The 20,317-nt window shown below is 39.0% G+C and overlaps 2 protein-coding genes across 16 annotated transcripts in view; both read left to right on the top strand.

The window, feature by feature from the left end:
• The window catches only part of baz2ba (bromodomain adjacent to zinc finger domain, 2Ba), a gene marked incomplete at its 3' end in the record, with an annotated part of 96,123 nt that extends 79,839 nt beyond the window's left edge, over nt 1-16,284 (top strand). For 7 of the 11 annotated variants that reach the window (XM_079840115.1, XM_079840113.1, XM_079840111.1 and 4 more), the window contains 18 exons: nt 984-1,049; nt 1,324-1,464; nt 2,828-3,079; nt 3,425-3,648; nt 4,554-4,628; nt 4,883-5,111; nt 5,217-5,279; nt 5,741-5,885; nt 5,983-6,764; nt 8,031-8,298; nt 8,446-8,601; nt 9,756-9,916; nt 10,007-10,308; nt 10,848-10,983; nt 11,094-11,240; nt 12,713-12,996; nt 13,085-13,228; nt 14,562-16,188. In XM_079840115.1, coding sequence (XP_079696241.1) covers nt 984-1,049; nt 1,324-1,464; nt 2,828-3,079; nt 3,425-3,648; nt 4,554-4,628; nt 4,883-5,111; nt 5,217-5,279; nt 5,741-5,885; nt 5,983-6,764; nt 8,031-8,298; nt 8,446-8,601; nt 9,756-9,916; nt 10,007-10,308; nt 10,848-10,983; nt 11,094-11,240; nt 12,713-12,996; nt 13,085-13,228; nt 14,562-14,718 — 3,732 coding nt within the window. Of the gene's footprint in view, nt 1-983; nt 1,050-1,323; nt 1,465-2,827; nt 3,080-3,424; nt 3,649-4,553; nt 4,629-4,882; nt 5,112-5,216; nt 5,280-5,740; nt 5,886-5,982; nt 6,765-8,030; nt 8,299-8,445; nt 8,602-9,755; nt 9,917-10,006; nt 10,309-10,847; nt 10,984-11,093; nt 11,241-12,712; nt 12,997-13,084; nt 13,229-14,561 lie in introns of all 11 variants that reach the window. The other 4 variants (XM_079840106.1, XM_079840112.1, XM_079840107.1 and 1 more) reach the window with 3 other exon arrangements.
• Nucleotides 16,285-17,864: 1,580 nt separating this feature from the next.
• Nucleotides 17,865-20,317, top strand: part of wdsub1 (WD repeat, sterile alpha motif and U-box domain containing 1) — a 40,880-nt gene continuing 38,427 nt past the window's right edge. For 2 of the 5 annotated variants that reach the window (XM_079840093.1, XM_079840094.1), the window contains exons 1-4: nt 17,881-18,043; nt 18,220-18,640; nt 18,880-19,067; nt 20,132-20,221. In XM_079840093.1, coding sequence (XP_079696219.1) covers nt 18,004-18,043; nt 18,220-18,640; nt 18,880-19,067; nt 20,132-20,221 — 739 coding nt within the window. In that variant the 5' untranslated portion in view covers nt 17,881-18,003. Of the gene's footprint in view, nt 18,044-18,219; nt 18,641-18,879; nt 19,068-20,131; nt 20,222-20,317 lie in introns of all 5 variants that reach the window. The other 3 variants (XM_079840095.1, XM_079840097.1, XM_079840096.1) reach the window with 3 other exon arrangements.

Here is a 20,317-nt window from a genome sequence, read left to right as displayed (position 1 = left end):
CATGGAGATGGACAACTTGCATAATGCTACATCCAAACCACTAGATGTCAGCATGAATCCAAGACATCAGTAGCACAACCTAAACAACAAATTACTGAGTGCACATTAACATTGGCTGCGTTTAACTCCACTTTTACACCCACTGGCAAACTACCCTAAGCACTTGCCCTTGGGGGAGTCCCTGTCGCCATTTTGAAGTGCGTTCAAGTTCGTCAAGTGGTTGAGGGAAGTTTATTTGGACAGACCCTCGACCCCATAGCCCACACTTGTGACGTCACAACAGCAACTCGCAGTGTTCACACTTAATTTACATACAAGTGAACAAGGGCTTAGGGTGTTCCGCCAGTTGGAGGCAACATAAGCAACAATGTACAATCCGAGTGAACAAGACGGAGGGAAGTTAGCAAGAGGGCGTAAAAAAAGACTTAAACGCAGCCATTATCCAATAGTCTGAGTCCAAGGTGATGCTAGCCGTAGCAAGTTTTACATTTTAAAGAAGGATACCAGAAACCTGCATTAAGAAAGTAAATGGGGCCGGTTTGGATTTTTATGTTGACTTTAAATCCATAATAACAGTGACAGAGAAATGTGCTTCACTGTAAGGACCGAGGGAAATCTGCTGTATTGTCCCTTGTTAGCTTGTAACATTAGCTACGCTAATCTAACTCAAGATGCACCGACAGCTTTCCTCCTCTGACCTGCCCATTACATCTGTGGCTTTTCTTTTCGCTCTTTTGTTCCCGTCCGATCAGCTGTAACACACGTTTTTGTGGCTGCCTCATCCTGGCCATAGCAATGTGTCCGTTCTACACCTATTTTCTCTCTCTCGCTCTCTCTCTCTCTCTCTTTCTGTGCAACATGCTAAACCACGCTGATCAGTTTTATCGTCTGTCTCTGGCTTTTATATTTCGTTTGTTCTCTCTGTGTGGATCTATATGCTCTGCTTTCCTCCACTGAACGATGGAATCATTCTGTCTTTTCAGGAGAGGGAGAGGAGGAGACAGCACGTTATGCTAATGAAAGCTGTGGAGGCTCGGAAAAAAGCTGAGGTGTGCAAAACAAAATAAATAAATAAAGGAACACTGTCCTTCACCACTCCACTCTCCTCTCTGCACTTCAAGGCTTTCTCACATGTCACGTCTTACCTGCTCTGCTACGCTCCCTGAATGTGTTCGCCACATAATTTTGATGTAGTTCGATAAAGTACCCTAAACATTCCTCATTCTCCAAAACAAAGTTTTCTTGTAGAACATAACACCCTAATGTCAAACATGCCTGATTTGGCATCCGACCGGTTAGTAAAGCCTCTCTTCCACCCTGCAGGAGCGTGAACGCCTCAGGCAAGAGAAACGTGATGAGAAACGTCTCAACAAGGAGCGGAAAATAGAGCTCCGGAGGCTGGAGCTGGAGATGATCCGTGAGATGAAGAAGCCCAATGAAGACATGTGTTTGACAGATCACAAGGTAATGGGACATCTGGCCAAATGAGAAAAAAGTTTTGCATTGCATCAGCTTTAATAATCATTTATAATAAAAAAAAAACCTGCATTTAGAATGCTTGTTTTTAAACAAGATTATGTTTCATAATCTCAAATAAACAAGTTTCATTCATCAATAAATGAGCCATTAACTGAAAGGCTCATCCAATCAGAACTCTCAGAGGTATGATGTCATGCACAGAAACTTACAAAAACACTTTACAGTGAATTCACCTGAGACAGAATACTGCCACCTAGTGGTGATAAAGACAGCATTTTGATGCAAGTTGGCACCATTGTATCTTGGATCAAATTTTTTGATGCTAATGAACCCAAATTTGTGAAGGACCCCCTACCTCAAATATAATGGCAGCTGCCTAATTTCATATATAAAGACACATTTATAAAGTGAGAAAAATATTAAACAAATATATGTTTTTTTCTCCCAAAATTAAGCAAGTATTGTCACTATATTAAGGACAAAACAAATTATTATATTATTATCTAGAGCGGTGTTTCCCAAACAGGGGTTCGTGAGTTGATGAAAAGCTAATAATTAGTTATATTGAATGTAAAAGTAAAATGAATAAATCACAATAATCAGGATATAGCTTAGTGTGATTATCAATTCAAAGGCTGTAATTGAACTAAATAACTATATAGTATGATGCGGTGTGTGTTTTAAAGTAAAGCATGTGACTCATTTGTACAATTGTAATTTACAGCAGTAATATTTTTTTGTCTTCATTTTTATAATTAAAGCATACTACAACTACTGCAAATTATGATTATTATCGACATCAGAGGACTGTGAACATGCAAATGTGCCATTCAGTTATTGAAATATTAACTTAATATCTGAGGGGGTACATTAAGTAAAGTGTTTCTATTGTGTTTATTGATTAACTGTATTGTCTATTTTTCGTCTTGTGTTTTTGTTCTTGTTTTTCTGTTGTTGCTGCTGTAACACCTTAATTTCCCCTTTTTAATAAAGGAAGTCTAAATCTAAATATTTTACTCACAAAAAATCTGTGTTTGGCTCAAAAAAAGTTATCTTTATATTAGTTTGACAGTATACTTTTCCCCGCCCTATATTAGAGTTGTGTTGAATGTATAAACAAAACAACTTAAGGACATTCAATTGTTTATTATTATTATTATTGTATTATTATACGATACAAGACAGTAAAAAAATAAATAAAATAAAATGGGAGAAATCATTTTTAGCATGGTTTGAGCAAAAGAAGCCACGTTTAAGATACTGTTGTTGTCAGATTGTATTGCTTAAAATGTGTTATTAAAACGTGATCTTGCTCACTGTTTTTTTCTGTTTCTCTCTCCCTCTACAGCCCCTTCCGGAGATTCCTCGTATCCATGGTCTGGTTCTGCCTGGAAGTGTATTTGCAGACTGCCTGATGGTAGTGCAGTTCCTGAGGAGCTTTGGGAAGGTTCTGGGCATGGATCCCTCTGAGCTGCCCACTCTGGGTATACTGCAGGAGGGACTGCTCAACCTGGGCAACAGCATGGGGCAAGTGCAAGACCTGTTGGTCCGGCTACTCTCATCCGCTGTGTCTGACCCAGGGTTACCTCAAGGACACAGGGTGAGGGAGAAATCTATCTATCTATCTATCTATCTATCTATCTATCTATCTATCTATCTATCTATCTATCTATCTATCTATCTATCTGTCTGTCTGTCTGTCTGTCTGTCTGTCTGTCTGTCTGTCTGTCTGTCTGTCTGTCTGTCTGTCTGTCTGTCTGTCTGTCTGTCTGTCTGTCTGTCTGTCTGTCTGTCTGTCTGTCTGTCTGTCTGTCTGTCTGTCTGTCTGTCTGTATCTGTATCATGTATTATAATTTATTTTAATTAGTTCTAATAATTTATTTTAATTAAGATGCTTTGGTTAAAAGTGTCAGCAAAATTGGAACTGTGCCCTTTTCTCCACCAGGCTAAGTCTATCTTGGGTGACCACCTGACCAATGTGGGTTTGAATCGGGACAATGTGTCTGAGGTTTTGCAGCTGTACATGGAGGCCCACTGTTCTCAGACGGAGCTAGCTGATCTTGCTCTGAGTTTAAGGACCAAAGCCTTTCAGGCCCATACGCCAGCTCAGAAAGCCTCTGTCCTGGCCTTCCTGGTAAATGAGCTGGCATGCAGTAAAAGCGTGGTCAGGTAAGAACCAATAGATTACAGTTCTGTTTTCAGAGATCAGCAATCGATGATTCTTGACTTGATTGATATTTACATTGCAGCTGTTATACAACATGCTAGTTTTTTAGTTATCACATTATGCACAATGCAATACAACACCATTTTTCAGTTGTGATACAATAATAATTCATGAAGAAACACCATTTTCCAGTTGTGATACAATAATAATTCATGAAGAACAGTCAAATGATTTTTAAAAGTTGTTATATGCATGGAGTATTAATTGAAAAGCATGTACATGCTAATATTTTGTTTACTTTAAAACACATCACATACCTTTCAACATAAATTCAAAATCAACTAATTACACTTATGTAAGACATTTTGAAACTCAAATGATTCCTGTTTGTAATGTATGATGTGTGTAAAAGTGATATGTGCTTATTCTGTCAGGCCTGTCTAGGCACTATGAAATATTTATGTTGGAGTAATAGTGCATAAAGCGCCAGTGGAGAGGTCACAGAGCTTTGAATACTTAATGCATATGAACACTGGAACCTCAACAGCTTCAGTTCATCATGTGACATTATCACACATGTACTGTATGACAGGGTCATTATCTTAAACTATTACAAATATTTTTTGTTAATTATAATAAAGTAAAATATACATTTTCGATTCAAATACTAGAAATGTTGCCTTGACAACTAACTGAAATACGTTTTTTAGTAACTTAAAAAAAAACTAAATCTGAACTAAAACTAAACCTTAAATTAGTAAATATAATAGTAATAAAAAAAATGACAAAAATGAACTTTAAATTTAGCTTGAAAATATATTCAAACTTTATTAAAAACTATAAAATATAACTTATACCACAACACTGGTATCTACAGCAGTACGAAACTGTTTGTGTTTTTTTGCAGTGAGATTGACAAAAGCCTGGAGCACATGAATGTGCTGAGGAAGGACGAGTGTATCGTGGAAGGCAAACTGAAGAAGTGAGTATCAACATATTTGCACCTGATTTATACAAATATAATGGCTGTGTTTCAAAACTTACCTACCTAGACAAAATTTTTAGCTATAATAGATGTGTTCAAACATTTGAATCGAGGCATCTTACAAGGCATTAAACACAACCACCGTTTCTCTTTACCGACTGTGAAAGATGTGTGTTGAATGTACATGATGTCTGCATTCAAATATCAAAGTTACATCACTAACCAATCAGTATTTATGCATGTTCATGCAGAATGAAAACAATCTACGCTAAACGGACAGGGAAACGTGAAGCAATCGCTGGAGGGGAGGAGCCTCAGGCTGCGGGCGGCTCTGCCATTTGTCACAAGCGCAAGAGGAAGGCTGGGGATAGTGATGACGACGACGATGAAGATGACGACAGCGATGACGCAGGGGATGAGGATGATGACGATGAGGAGGAAGAGGCTAAAAAGGGAAGAAAGGTGGAGACGTGTGATGAGGTAAAAGGCGGTCATTTCAGGTGCATTTTCGTACATCGAGTGCTTTACCTTCATCAGACATTTTTATATTGACTGAGCCTGTATATGTGTGTGTGTTTTTGTCAGGATGAGGGAGACCCAGCAACAAGTGTTGAAGAGCTAGAGAAACAGATCGAGAAGTTAACAAAGGTAAATTCAAACATCATAATTTAGGGATGCGTGATATGGGGAAAACAAATCAAAATATTCTTATAAAATGCCCATTTTGTTGAAAATGTTGCTTGTTTATAGGGCTTTGCCCAACATTTTGTGATTATATATCAATATGACCATAAAAAAATTAAATAATAATGATGTTGATGATGATAATAATAATAATAACGATAATCACTTATTATTATTTTAGTATAAAAGACACTGAAAACACCAGATCATGAGCTGCTCCCGTGTAAAAGAACACAGTGCTGCACTTCACTATGAAACTCACAGCGCATGTATTTATTTAATTGAATTGCAGCTTTTACCATTTGATAATTGCACTAAGCAATAGCGCAATTTTGGTTTTATTTCGAAGAATCTTGCAGCCCTATCATAATTCCATGTAAAATCCCCCCACACACACTCATATGTGCATTTCTGTATGAGTACAGCAGCAAAACCTGATCCGTCGGAAGCTGTTTGAGTCTTCTCATGCCCTGCGGTCCATGTCATACGGCCAGGACCGGTACCGCCGCAGATACTGGGTCCTCCCGCAGTGTGGAGGGGTTTACATAGAGGGGTTAGAGAGTGGAGAAGGTGAGTCTTATCTATCCATCCACCCATAAATGGATTTGCATGCAGCCACAGCATTAATTTGACACTAAATATGTTCTGCTTTCTTTCTCTCATGTAGGTCTCGAGGAGTTGGAGAAAGAGCGCGAGAGGTTGAGGAACTTTCCAGTTGTGCAGGTCAAAGAGGAGCCCAAGGAGGAAGTTCTGCTCCATCTTCAGCATGAAGAGATACAGGGGGCTTTGAAAGAAGAGGTGAAACAGGAGGAAGAGAAGCCCATCGATCCTGATCAGGAGGCAAATAAAGAGGTGCGCTCCTCCCCACTAAAAGAACTGCAGGAAACAGAGGTTTTGACCATGCCCCCTCAACCTCCAGAGCTCCGCCCCTCACAGAGCCCTCAGTGTCAGGAACTGCCTTGCACACCTGCCGGGGCCAAGGGGCTCTGCCTCGCCCACAACGGCTGCCCGGCAACAATCGCCATGGAAACGACATCAGCATCATCTCCAGCTCACTCTCCAACTACCTCTAAGCTGACAGAGGCCAGCAGCCCGAGTGCAGACCACGCAATCCCTCCTCCTCTGCAGCTGGGCATCCCCGCGCACATCCTGCAGCCGCAGCAGCTGATGCAGACTCAGCTCCTGGCCAACGACCAGCTGCTCAAGGTCCTCAGCGAGCGCAGTGGCCACTGGTTCAGCCTGCTGCCTCGCTCGCCCTGCGATGACACTTCCCTCACCCAGACGTCTGCACACTCACAGTCCTCACACAACAGCAACACCCTCAGCACACGACCCAAAACTCCACCTCCACCGTCTACCTCCTCCCCGCACCATCACTTGCTTCCTCTTTCTGCATCTGCAAGTCCTCTGAACCCCTCAGCTGCTGGGATCAGCAACCTCAGTTTGCAGGTAATTACCCGTCCAATTTGAAATATGTTAGCCGAAAAAACAAAAATTCTGAAAGACAAAATCCAATTGATTTAAAATACATATAAATGACATTGATGTAATACTATAAAATAGTTGATTACACTATTTTCCTTCGATTGTTGTTACTTTTATATTACATATTCAGGGCGTAACATGAACGTTTTTTCTCACCAGCCACTGTAGCTAGTGGTTTTCCAAAGTTACAAGCCACTCAGCATTTTCATTGGCCACAATTTTGACATTGATACTATGGGAAAAACTGCCATATAGATATTTTTAATAGTATCTCAATATTTGGCAGCAGGTATATTAGGCTGCTGTCACTTTAAGACCTGACGCACCGATCCATTATACCAGTGGTTCTCTTAGTGTGGTACGAGTACCACTAGTGGTACGCAGAGGAATCACTAAATTGAATATAAATGAATGTTAAAACACAATACATTCTAATTTAAATGTTTACTTGAGTAAAGTTTTTTTTTTTTTACATTTAAGTATAGTACAGTTTTTATTTAACTTTTAGGTACAACACATTTTAATTTAATCATTTATTTATTAAACTACATTTAACTACATTTTTTATTTACCTGTATGTAAGCACAGTGCAGTGTTAATGTTCAATGTTAAAGTGGCTGACAACAATAAATATTCTTATTAGGAATAAACTGCCTCGTTTTTTAACTGTGCAGAGCTGTAGCTGAATAGTTAGGCCTACTGTATTACTGTATTAGGCCTATAAACACTACTGTATTTTAATGTTGGTCATTATGGTGGTACTTGGAGAGCCAAATATTTTCTGTAGTGGTACTTGGTATAAAAAGTTTGAGAACCACTGCATTATACTGTTACACATGCACTTAAAACATAATTGACTGTGTTTATGTAAAGACTCGCCAAGACTAGCATTGTGACATTATTGTGTGTGTATTTGACTGTTTAAGAGCAATAAGCAGTGAAAAAGAACTCAATTTAGAACTGAGAGCCAGCTTTAAAACCATGTAAGAATGAGTAAAATGTGCTATCCCACACCGAAATTCAAGTCCTGTAAGTCCAAAAATATTCATCCAGAGCAAATGCAACAAGTGAGTGATGGGAGGCGGGTGGTATCTAATATCCTGTGGAAAATGAGTATTGGAAGCGTTTCAGATATTTCCGTATCGATATGTATCGAAAGATCATTATTGACTATATTCTTTATAATATATATTGTTGCTACATCTCATGTATTCTCATTATCTCCCCCAGGTGAAGCCAGGTGGAGCTCTGATTGGTTTGCCTTTGTGCAGCTGGTCCGGTGGGGTCATCAGCCCCAATCTACCCCTGTGCAGCAGCCCCCTGCACATGTACCCCTCAGTGGAGGGCAGCGCCAGCCCCCTCCTGCCACCCAGCGTCTCAACCAGCAAAAGTGGTTCTCCTGTTCCCACTGGGGAGAAGCTTACATCTGCTCCTTCTCCAATGGCACTGGACTTTCCCAGAAATCATGACCACCCCGAAGCGCTGCCAATACCAGAGGGTGAGGGCTGGGATCATGCACACAAATGCTTCTTCACTGAGTTGTTCAATAATAATAATAGTCTATAAGATTTAACCATAATATTCAGCAACAAATGTGTCATGAGTCTAGCTTTGTTTGATGATAATGGTTTTGGCTGATTGGCAGACATGCTTCTGGGCTGGTGGAAGGTGACAGACATGGAGGAGCTGAAAGCCCTTGTGAACACTCTCCACAGCAGAGGCATCCGAGAGAGAGCCCTGCAGAAACAGCTGCAGAAATCCATGGAGCTCATCGCACAGACCTGCAACAAGAATCGAGAGGGTGAGCTGAGTGAAAATAACACAACGTGCCAGTGTGCGTTTTATCTTACAGACTTAGCCATGGAAACAATTCAAGCGGACCAAAATAGAAAAGATAGGACTGCCAGAGATTATGTTTATTTATCCTTGTTAACACAGTTTGACATTCCAGTAGTTTAATTCTATTCGGTGTATTGATTTCAGTACACAGAAACACTGTACAAGCCAGACCCACATCAAGATGTTGGGTCTGGGAACACACCATTGGCAGAATGAAGAAGGTGAAGCCGAGCTAGTTGGCCAAAGCCGATTCGAAAGACCGCTGTTCGCCAGCTTCTTTGTTTTCAAGTAGCACGCGGAACTGCCGCAATTCTGCCGTCATTATGTTAAACCCACCGACTCTATACACAATGTGATTGGCCTGACTAGAGTTTGGTTTTTCCAGCTCGCAAGCCAACGGAGAGTTGCTAGACACCCTGGCAGCAAATGATATTTGCTGCCGCTAGGGTGCGTCTAGATTTCTAGGCTAACACTGTTGGTTTGTGTCATAAAATTCATCTTGACATATTTATTTCTAAATGAAATATGGAAGACATTTAACAGAACTAAAGTTTTCTTTTAAATTAATTTAATAAAACTTTATGGTTCTTGATGCTGATTGTTTCATAGCCGTGCTTTATTTATGATACATTGTCCGCTTTGGCAAGCAGATTTGTGTTTCACGGAGAAACACTCTAAGCAACATAAACAGTCAATATCCTGTTGCGTTTATTTTCTATTTCAGCAAAATGAACTGTTTATTATTTAGTTAACCCTTTCTGGCATTATGTCTGCATCATGACAACCCCTTTTTTATTTAATTTTTTATTTATTTATTTCCATAAAAGAGGTACTGAATTTATTATAACTAAATACAGTATATTTTCAAGGAGAAAAATGTGAGCAAATTTAAGCAAATTCTAAATCTGAGGTAAATCAATATAGAAAGCAAAAAATTATATTTTGGCATTTTATTACTTGGCAGCCCTAAATAACACCCATGAAAGCCCTCTAAACCACTGCGCAACTGACTCAGCCGAGCATGCAGTTGTCAAAATGAGCTCAATTCTGCTGTGCTGTGCCTTACGGATGTTATTTCTCCTGGGGTCTTACGGTTGTCTTATTTTTTGTTTGCAGTGGCAGTTATGGAGGTCTCAGAGCTCGACGAGGGCCAGGTTTCCGTGGAGACGCTGCAGGAGTGGTGTGTGGAGGAGCAGGCCATGGAGACTGACATTGCTCTGCTGCAACAGGTGGAGGAGCTGGAGCGCAAAGTCACATCTGCCAGCCTGCAGGTCAAGGTGAGTGTACAGTTATAATGCTTCCAGAATTGCATCAAATCATGGTCATTTCTTATATTAACTGTCATTTCCCACAATCCCTCGCTTCAGGGCTGGACATATCCAGAGCCACAGTCTGAAAGAGAGGACCTAGTCTATTTCGAGCACAAGCTCCTCCCTAAGTCCCGCCCTGGGGCGGAGTCTCAAGAGGAGCGCAGCTCGGAGAAGGGCCTGATCCGCCGTCTCAGCAACCCTCTGGACATCGCGGTGACGCGATTGGCAGAGCTGGAGCGCCACATCGAGAGAAGGTACCTGCGGAGCCCCTTAGGGACCACCATCCAGATCAAACTGGATAATGTGGGTACAGTCACTGTCCCCGCACCTGCTCCATCCACTAGCGCTGGAGGGGAAGGGTAGGTCATCCAGACTGCCAGCCTTCGTCTCTGCTCCTCCTCTTCCTCCTCATCCCCCCCCCCTCCCTCTCTCTCTCTGCTGGCTGGGGCTTCTCTGCTCGTCCGTCCATGCGTTCTCACCCTGGCTCCAGTTTCGGGTTTCGTGTTTGTTTTTTGGTTTCATTTTCCTCTCACTCTCTTGCCTGCACCCTTCCTGTTTTTGGCTGCATGATTTTAATCAGCAGTGCACAGACGGAGTTTGAAAACGTCAAAACTTGATTTGTTTTCTAATACTTCTAAGTGCATGGTACACCACAGCATCCTGTGCTCTCCTTCCTCATGTATGGCTGTGAAGTCACGCCACAGAATTGTTTAACACTATATAGATTGTATGCCTGTTGTTCACGCCTCTGTGTGTGTGTGTGTGTGTGTGTGTGTATGTGTGTGCTATTGAAATCTCAGGATCTCAGCTACTCAATCTGACACAGACATTAAGGACAAATTACATCTTTGCAATAAACCCCTCACTCATGTGTGTGTTGTGTTTTTGTGTGTTGCAGGGGGGAGGAAGAGATTGCTCCGGGGATGAAGCTGTGGCGGAAGGCACTGAGTGAGGTACGCAGCTCTTCTCAGCTGGCCATGTGTCTGCAGCAGCTGCAGAAATCCATCGCCTGGGAGAGGTCCATCATGAAAGTGGTAAGTGACGTCGTAAACCTCACTGTCAGTAAGTGTAGGAACACACATTTGTTATGGATCTACAGTATACGTTGCAGTTTCCATTCTTACATGCCTGTTTGTGTTTTCAGTACTGCCAGATGTGCCGAAAGGGAGATAATGAAGACCTGCTTTTGCTTTGTGATGGCTGTGATAAGGGGTGTCACACCTATTGCCACAAACCCAAGATAACCAACATCCCAGAGGGAGACTGGTACTGCCCTGCTTGCATCTCCAAGGTAACCGCCTCCAGTTCAATTCACCAGGGGTGCAAGTGCTCATTTGCTCAGGGGCATGTTTTCAGAGCTATATCTCAGTGTAAAATATTCATATACTTTTTTCTGGATAGAGCTGGATGAGCCAAACTTAATACGCAGATTATATTTTTATTTGATTAACTATTAAACTACTAAACTATTAGATTAGGTGTTGTCTAATATTTATATATATATAAATATTAGTCTATTTCGAGCACAAGCTCCTATATATATATATATATATATATATATATATATATATATATATATATATATATATATATATATATATATATATATATATATATATATATATATATATATATATATATATATATATATATAGGGGTGTAACGGTACACGTATTCGTACTGAACCGTTTTGGTACAGGGCTTTCGGTTCGGTGCGCGTGTGTACCGAACGGTTACGAATGCAATCTTTAACAGTTAACAGTCGGCTTTTTTTAAGCGCGGAACACACTTCAGTCCTAGTTCCCACATGAACATATTAAGTATTCAGTCCATTTTATCACGAAATTCAAACGATAAATGCCGTTTTGACGCTCTTTAATGTGAGGACTGATCACTGTAGACACGTCAGCTCAAGCGGCCTCGGCGCGCGCGCGTGTGAACGCGATCATCTCGACCTAAAGAATAAACATGAATTAATATCTTAAGGTATGTTGAGGATAAATTAACACTGAAACGTATCATATGTGGTGTAATCGCTCAATCAGTGTTTCAACCGCGGAAAGACGTCAATATTAAAACAGCTTGTAAACAATGTCAAGTTGCATCACATTTACCTCAGGCAGTCATTCATTGTCCACGGCTGTTAGTTCACTGGAGAAATCAACTATTTCGCTAAATATATGCACTATATTAGCCTATATATTCATTATATTCTACTTAACCTGTTAGTGATGTCTTGATTATTTCATGTATGTTTAAATAAACCGGTCATGAAAATGACACTCACTGTGTATAAATGATTATATTTCAACAATGAATTGGAGAAAAAACATAATTTTATTAATTAGATTTAGAAATGTATGCAAAAACAGCCTTATGTGAAGCTTATGAGTGTTGATTATTATACCTAAAAATAAATAGCAACTGAATTTGGGCTAATAGTTTTGGCTCTGTTGTTAACCTTTAATATTAATGTGCAAGGAAGGGCTCCCTATATAGTTTACACAGCAATATCTTCAATAAACTTTTATATATATATATATATATTGCATTCTCCTTTTTGCACCCCTGCCTATCACATGCAAGATTTAGAATTTAATAATAATAATAAAAATAAATAGTTGATAATAAATATGTTTTTTGCTTAGTCTTCTCATTAGTGACTACAAGTGCAAGCACTTGCCACGGTGATGTGTACTGTTCACTGGCTGATTTGGAGTGTTATTAAGTTTAAATCTTAACTGGTTCTGTCTACCATTTTAGGCAAGTGGTCAGTCACCTAAATCTAAGAAGACTCCGAATCGTGCGCCACCAGCCAGTGCAGGAAAAAAGGCAACAGAATCAGCCAAAAAAAGCAAGAAGCAGACGGAGACGTGTGAAGAGGAAGCCACCAGCAGCAACAACAGCACCCCAAAGAAAGCAGCCACCACCTCCACCCAGGCCAAGAAGAACACCTCCACCCCCACTGCCCCCAAACCAGAAAGCCCTCCCTGCGTAAAAAGAGCCAAAACAGCCAGAGACAACAACCGGGACCTGGGCCTCTGCAGGTACTGCTTGCATTCCCTTATTTTCTGTGAATTTTGTGAATGTAAAGTTGTTTTTTATACAGACCTCATGTACGGTTATACTTCTCAGGATTCTGTTGGCCGAACTGGAACGTCATCAGGACGCCTGGCCCTTCCTCACACCTGTTAACCTCAAATCTGTCCCAGGGTACCGCAAAGTCATTAAAAAACCCATGGACTTCTCCACTATTCGTGAGAAACTCGTCAGCAGCCAGTAAGTGTCTTTCTCTTCCACTTTAAAATGTCATGAACTTCCTCGGTTCTTCCACAGTTCAGTTCTCACTCAGTTTTGAAAAATGTGAAAAAGTAAAAGCTGAAGAGTGGAGGGAAGAAGGATATGGAAGCTTGTTTTCCGCCAAGGAATAAAATATTGACATTTTTTTTGCAATTGCAAGTTTCTATCTTGCAATTCTGACTTTCTTTTCTTATGTAATGTTATTATAAAGTTGCAGTTCTGAGAAATAAAGTCAGAATTGCTAGATATAAATTCACAATTCTGACTTCAACTCACAATTGAGAGCTTATATCTCGCAATTCTGACTTTTTTCCCAGAATTGTGAGATTTAACTTGCAATTGCGAGTTATAAACTCTGAATTGCAAGATATGTACGCACAGAAGCTCCAGTGGCTGAGCGCAAATTTTAGCAGCAGTCAAGTGCAAGATATGTAGCTAAACTAAACGCTTCATATTTGACAGCTGCTTCTTTAAGTCAGAAATGTTAAACAACTGACAAAAATATTCAGGCAAATTAATAAACTTTTGTCTAATTTTGCCATTTTGATTTGAAATAGGCCTTTGTAATGTCATTTATAATTTAATTAACAAACAAGAAATATTAACAAAGCAATATTAGTAATAAATGTGTGCATATTGTAAATTGAATAATTCCATGTGTAGCTCTCAGTAAATAAAAAAGCTCAACTTTATTCAGCCTCTATTGGGCATAAGATTAGTATTGAATGTGGGCATATTGTGAATTAATTTAATACATTTAGTTACCTAGCTTTCCTGTTAGCCTTCAGTAAATTAACATGTCTACAAAAATGATTCATAAAACATATAAATATCAGTTAAACATATGTTTAATTTCTTCACTGACAAAAATGGAAAAACGTTATCAGTCATATCTGCCCACTGACATGGTTTTCAAGCTATTGTTATCTAATTTTTTGGCGTTCAGAACATTTTAAAATGCACATATGTAGATCATAGAAATCAAAATGTTCTCGAGGGGCCATGCCCCCCAAACTCCCCTAACCTCACATTTGGGATCTCAGTGATCATAAACCTGCCTACTTTGTATGATTAAGGGATGTAAAATATGGTCATACAGAATGAGGCATTAATATTTGCTTTATTTGTTGCCCATAAGTAATAATAAACAGCCAATATCCTTATATGCATACTAATAAGATACTAGTTAATAGTGGGAATTGGACCCAAAACTAAAGTCTTACCAATTTTTTTTTTCATATCCTAAAATTAAAATCCTAGAAACGGCCCTGCAATGAGATACAGATGCTGTCATTTTTGCTCTGTTCTTTAGATATCAGAATTTAGAGACGTTCATCATCGACGTCAACCTGGTGTTCGACAACTGCGAGAAGTTCAACGAGGACAACTCGGACATCGGCCGGTCCGGGCACAACATGAGGAAGTTCTTTGAGAAGAGATGGACTGAGCTGCTGAAGCAGACTAACTGAGGTGGTTTCAGACCACGGGCTGTCATTTCAAACCTGCGACCGGGGCTCAGAAGCAGACGAGCCACAGGCTCTTTCTGCAACCCAGGGCCCTTCAGGACCGACCAATCCCACATCAACACCCAAAGAGACACAAGACAGAGGGTGTCTTTGTGCAATACCATTTCCTTCTAGAAAAGAGAAATCGCACTGAAATTTCAACCATCAGAGCTGTACTTAGGAGAAAAATCCCTTTCCACTACTTGTAAATATCTTTTTATTTTGGTTTTGTATTTTTACTTTATCGTTAATATTATAGTGAATGTATTTAATTTTTTTAAATGATTATTTATGACTTAATAAAAGAAAGGTCCACTCTTCATTTTCTATGAAAAGGAAGAAACAGCAAAACTGCTTTAAATCTAATGGAATGTTTATTTGTTTGTGTTTTTCCTCTCCAAATATGAAACAAAGCCAAGAAAAAAAAAAGAAACTGTTTACACTGTTCTGTGCCATGTGGCATCAGAGTATTCAACCCTCTGAAAGTGAACTAACGGCATCACTGTACACACACGCACACACACATGCATACACACACGCAGACAAGCAGGAGGCACCCATGTGTACATACTGTCTATTAATGTCAATATATTGAGTCTTGTTTGGAATGATGTGTACATATTGTTTCAGACATTGGATATTGTTTATGCCTTAGAATGATTGTAGCAATTAATTTTAGTCTTAAAGTGATTAATAATATACATTTATTGTTTGTACAGTATATACATATCCTCTACAAAACACTGTGGTCTCCTTAATCTTAGTAGTGCCTGCCCTTCAGAACAGGGTATAGGGAAAATAATTTGTTCTTTTTTGTTCTGTTTTGTTTTTCCCTGTTTTGTAATGGTATTGTTTTCTTATATAAAACACATCACGGCCTCCACTCAAGGCATACTGTACGAAACTCATATCTGAACCCACATGAAAACTGTCGGAGTATTCTTCAGTATCCCCGGCCCCAGAGCCGCTCAGAGATGGACAGCAGGCGTTCTGTAACCACATGTGTCTGAGTCTCCCGCGTGCGTCGTGGCCCACTGGAGGCAGCTAGAACAGAGTTTTTTTGTACCTGCGTCAGAGTACTTGAAGTTATTTTATTTAAAGATATTGTGGGAAACAAATGGTAGCGTTCTTTTTGTAGGAGCATTATTTTTCACTAGAGTGTGTGTGTGTGTGAGTGTGAGAGAGAGTGAGAGAGAGCGCGCGTGTGTGCGAGAGTGTGAGCGAGTGTGTGGATGTTTGGCACGGACTTATTAAAAGGATGTTTTTAAATCCAATCAGTGTCTAATGTGTTATTTTATTCATTTTTCCATGGACAATGGTCTCATTTACTGGTCAGGTTATTAGTATTTTAAAATATGAATGCGATGACTTTTATTCACTGTATTATTTAAGTTTAACCCTTAAATGGGCAGCTAAATAAAATAAATACTATTGAAAAATGTATCAATCAATGGAATTTTACAATCATTTTTAAATATTAATGCAATATACCTTTTATTTACCATTTTTATTCGTGTTTCAATGGGCAGCAAAAAAAGTAAATAAAAAAAAAAGTATCAAACTGAAATGCTATTATGCTGCCTTCACGTGCTATCGGAATTATCGTGAATACTAGTTTCCTAGTTCAACCTCTTAACTGTCACCGTCCCGCTGGAGGGATACCTGGCACTCTTTTTTTGATCGCCTGTTTTTCGTATCATATATTTGAGTAATTATCATAAATTATGTATCATTCGAAAGCTTACGAACTCAAAATTCATCCTGTGAAAAACGTTTTGAAATTGGATGTTGCGTTACCATGGAAATGGTACTTTAAATTCTTCTAGCGGGCTCCTCCCCTAGTGGGCGGTGTCATGTTTCATATTACAACATTTACCGTATTTTAACTACTTTATAATCAAAATCTTTTCTAATCTTGACAAAACACATATCATCGGAAAGGTCTGAGTCTCAAGGTTCCATGTTTGGTGACCGTTTTGTGATGGAAGTGACATTTGGACAGAAATTTACAGGAAAATGCATTAAAAAAACAATCAATCTAATTTCAATGACACCCGATGGCTATTTGTGGTACAGCGCCTAAACAAAATCTCATGGGAACTTCAATTTTTGTGATATCAACTTCAAATTTGTAACACAACTTGGTTAGACATATGGCTTTGATTTTATAGTAATTTTAGATTAAAACATTTTTGTAAAATATATATTTTATATATAAAATAAAAAAAATGTAGTACAGTATTTTCTATTTACAGTAAATTTAAACTTCCATAACTTTTTCATACTTTCATATTTTGAATTGCTTTCACATCAGCAATAATCTGCCGAGCGTCTGTTTTAAAACAAGACCAAACGTATTCTATATTCTGGTTTATATTCCAAAGCATTCTTGAATTACAGCCCTTTAAGTTTGGATAGTGCATTTTCATGTGTATTCTCAAAAAGAGGGGTGACAGCTTAAAAAAAAGACATGAATGCCCTCTCAAGTCAAAATTTAAATGCGATGACTTCGTAATCACGACTTCAGACATGGGAAGTAGGAAATGTCCGATAGCACGTGAGCATTAATACAACAGAGTAGGACTCCAATAATATAATTCAAAGATGTATGTATAGGCCTATTAAAACTTTTTTTTCTCGATTTTAGAGATCTTACCATGACAATAAGTTACTTAAAGGGATAGTTCACGCAAAAATGAAAATTCTGATCTTATGACATATAGATAAGTGGTCATCACTCACCCTCAACAGGTTCTAAACCTGTATGAATTTATTTCTTCTGCTGAACACAAAAGAAGATATTTTGAAGTATGTTGGTAGCCAAACAGTTGACTTCCATAGGATGAAAAAAAATGGAAATCAGTGGGGACCGTCAACTGTTTAGATACCAGATACATTAACGTGTACAAATAAGTGCATAAAAAGTGAAAATGGTTCCACGTAAAATAAGTACATGCTTTTTTTTATTTAACCAAATATAACTGGTTACAACATACAGTAATAAAGAATGCTTCAAAAATGATAGAAATCACATAGAATAAGTACATGCATATATTAAAGCAATCCGATAAAGTGACAAACCTAAACGCCACAGTAAATAAAAACCACGTGGTTCGAGAGTCACGTGACAGAACCAGGAAGTGTTCGCAGGAGGTACGTCATGTCTTCAAACACCGCTAACATTATAACATAAACAATGACAATACATAATATGTATTTAAATGTAACACTAGATTATTAAACGTGATAATGGATAATGTTAGGACACTGTCTAGGAGGGACTTCAGAGGTATGGAATGTTTTTTTTTTTGCCCGTCTGTTTAAACAATTGAATAAAAAAACGAATCAAGTTTGTAAAATTAAGTGGTTGCATTGTTAAATAATGTGTCTAAGTTTTAAGCGTTAGAGAGGCTACATGTAAATTACAGTATGTTGTTTTGTAAGTGACTTCTTGTGTATTTCAAGGGACCCGACCAAAAGACATAAACATGGTGTCTCTGATCTGCACCTTACAAAGTCATCGAGACGATGTGAACTGCTGTGCTTTCTCCGGCTCTCTGCTGGCCACCTGCTCCGCTGACAAAAGCGTCTGCGTTTACTCCACCCGAGACTTCAGCGAGCTGCCCTTCTCCCCGCTGACCGGACACGGCTATGGGGTCCACTGCTGTTGTTTCAGCGCCTGCGGTCAATACCTGGCCTCCTGCTCCACCGATGCCACCACCGTGGTGTGGTCGATGGACACCGGAGAGATCGAGGCCGTCCTGGAGCATCCGGGCCGGAGTGCGGTGAGGGTGTGCGCCTTCTCTCCAGATTCATCTTACCTGGTGTCTGGAGGGTCAGATGGGACCATCGCACTGTGGGATTTTACCTCCAGGACACTGCGCAGGTACATCAGTTGTGTTTTGTATTTCTGTCTGTAGTATTATTACTGTACATAATTGGTAACTTTCCATTACTGGTCAAGTCCTCAAGATGTTTAATGTTGGACACTCTATGTTGTTGAAAGCAGTGTTGTTTAATAGTGAATCAAGCCTTTCCTTTTGTATCGGGGTATAGAAAATATATTTATTTTGCACTGCCCCGGACCAAACTGTTTGATTGACAGTTGTGTATGGTGATGTTTAGGACTGGTGCGGTGACTGACACCAGTATAGTGGCCTGCTCTTTCACTCCCTGCGGTCAGCTGTTCATCACCGGCTCCACATATGGTGACCTGCGTCTCTGGGACCTGAATATGAATCATCTCCATGCGGAGAAGAACGCCCATGACCTCGGGGTCTCCTGCTGTCAGTTTGCTCCGCAGAAAATGAAGGGTAGGACTTATCGATTTGAATTTTTCAGATAAGTAAATACTACATTGCTGCATCTCAGAGAGCTTAAAGGGATAGTTCACCCAAAAATAACATTTTTGTCATCATTTACTCAACCTCATGTTGTTAGAAGATATTTTGAAGAATGTTGGTAACCAGACAGTTGACGGCACCCAAAACTTTTTAGTAGGAAAAAAATACAATGGAAGTCAATGGGTGCCGTCAACTGTCTGGTTAACAACATTCTTTAAAATATCTTCGATCTTGTCAAGTAATGACAAATTTATAATTTTTTGGGTGAACTATCCCTTTAAGTAATTATCAGACAAACTCTCCTAGAAGCAGATTCATAGTCAGATTTTGAATAGGGAATTATACAGTTTAGTTTAGTGAAATATACAATTCACCAATAATTTCGGTCCCAGTGTCTTTATTGTAGCAACATATTCAGTACATTTTTTCGACTATATTAATTATTATGTATTGTACACTGTCACCCTAATTTGCATTGTTTGCCAGATATTTCTGATTGTAAAAATAAATATTGTTATCCTTTTTTAAAGAGAGTGTCCTCTTAAATGGACTGAATGCACACTACCATTCAAAAGTCAAAAGAGTCCATACATTTTAAAGAATTTAATACTTTTATTCAGCAGGGATGCATTAAAGTGAAGACGTTTTTTAAAGATTTCTATTTTGAAAAAAATTCTGTTCTTTTGAACTTTCAATTCATCAAAAAAGCCTTTAAAAAAATGTATCAATGTATAAAAAAATGATTTCGGAAGGATCATGTGACTGAAGACTGGAGTAATGATTTCACAATATCAGTGTTTTACTGTATTTTTGATCATGAGCATAAGAGACTTTTAAACGATAGAAACCACTTTTTCAAAATGGTAACTAGACTGTGGCTTGTTTACTGTAAATTATAAGTATCTTGTAGCTTTGGCAATCTGCAAAATATAGCTTCAAAATAGCTTTCCTAACATTTCTGATAATGTCTTTTTAGGATGAATGACTTGTTAATAAAGTAAATAATGAATTCTCTCTCTGTCTGTCTTTCCCAGGCACAGATGGCTGTGTTCAGTTTCAGCTGGCCTCATGTGGACAGGACAGTCTGTTGAAGATATGGATTGTTTCTCTTTTGTCTGCTGCAGGTAGCACATCTGATACCTGCTTGTGTCTTCTCCTTCCTTCTCTGTATGTGCATTTAGTGAATGTGTGTGTGATTAATGAATGTATATTGATCCACA

The sequence above is a fragment of the Gobio gobio genome, assembly GCF_949357685.1.
Source record: "Gobio gobio genome assembly, chromosome: 17".
Lineage (NCBI taxonomy): Eukaryota > Metazoa > Chordata > Actinopteri > Cypriniformes > Gobionidae > Gobio > Gobio gobio.
This window is presented reverse-complemented; position numbering and strand designations above follow the sequence as displayed.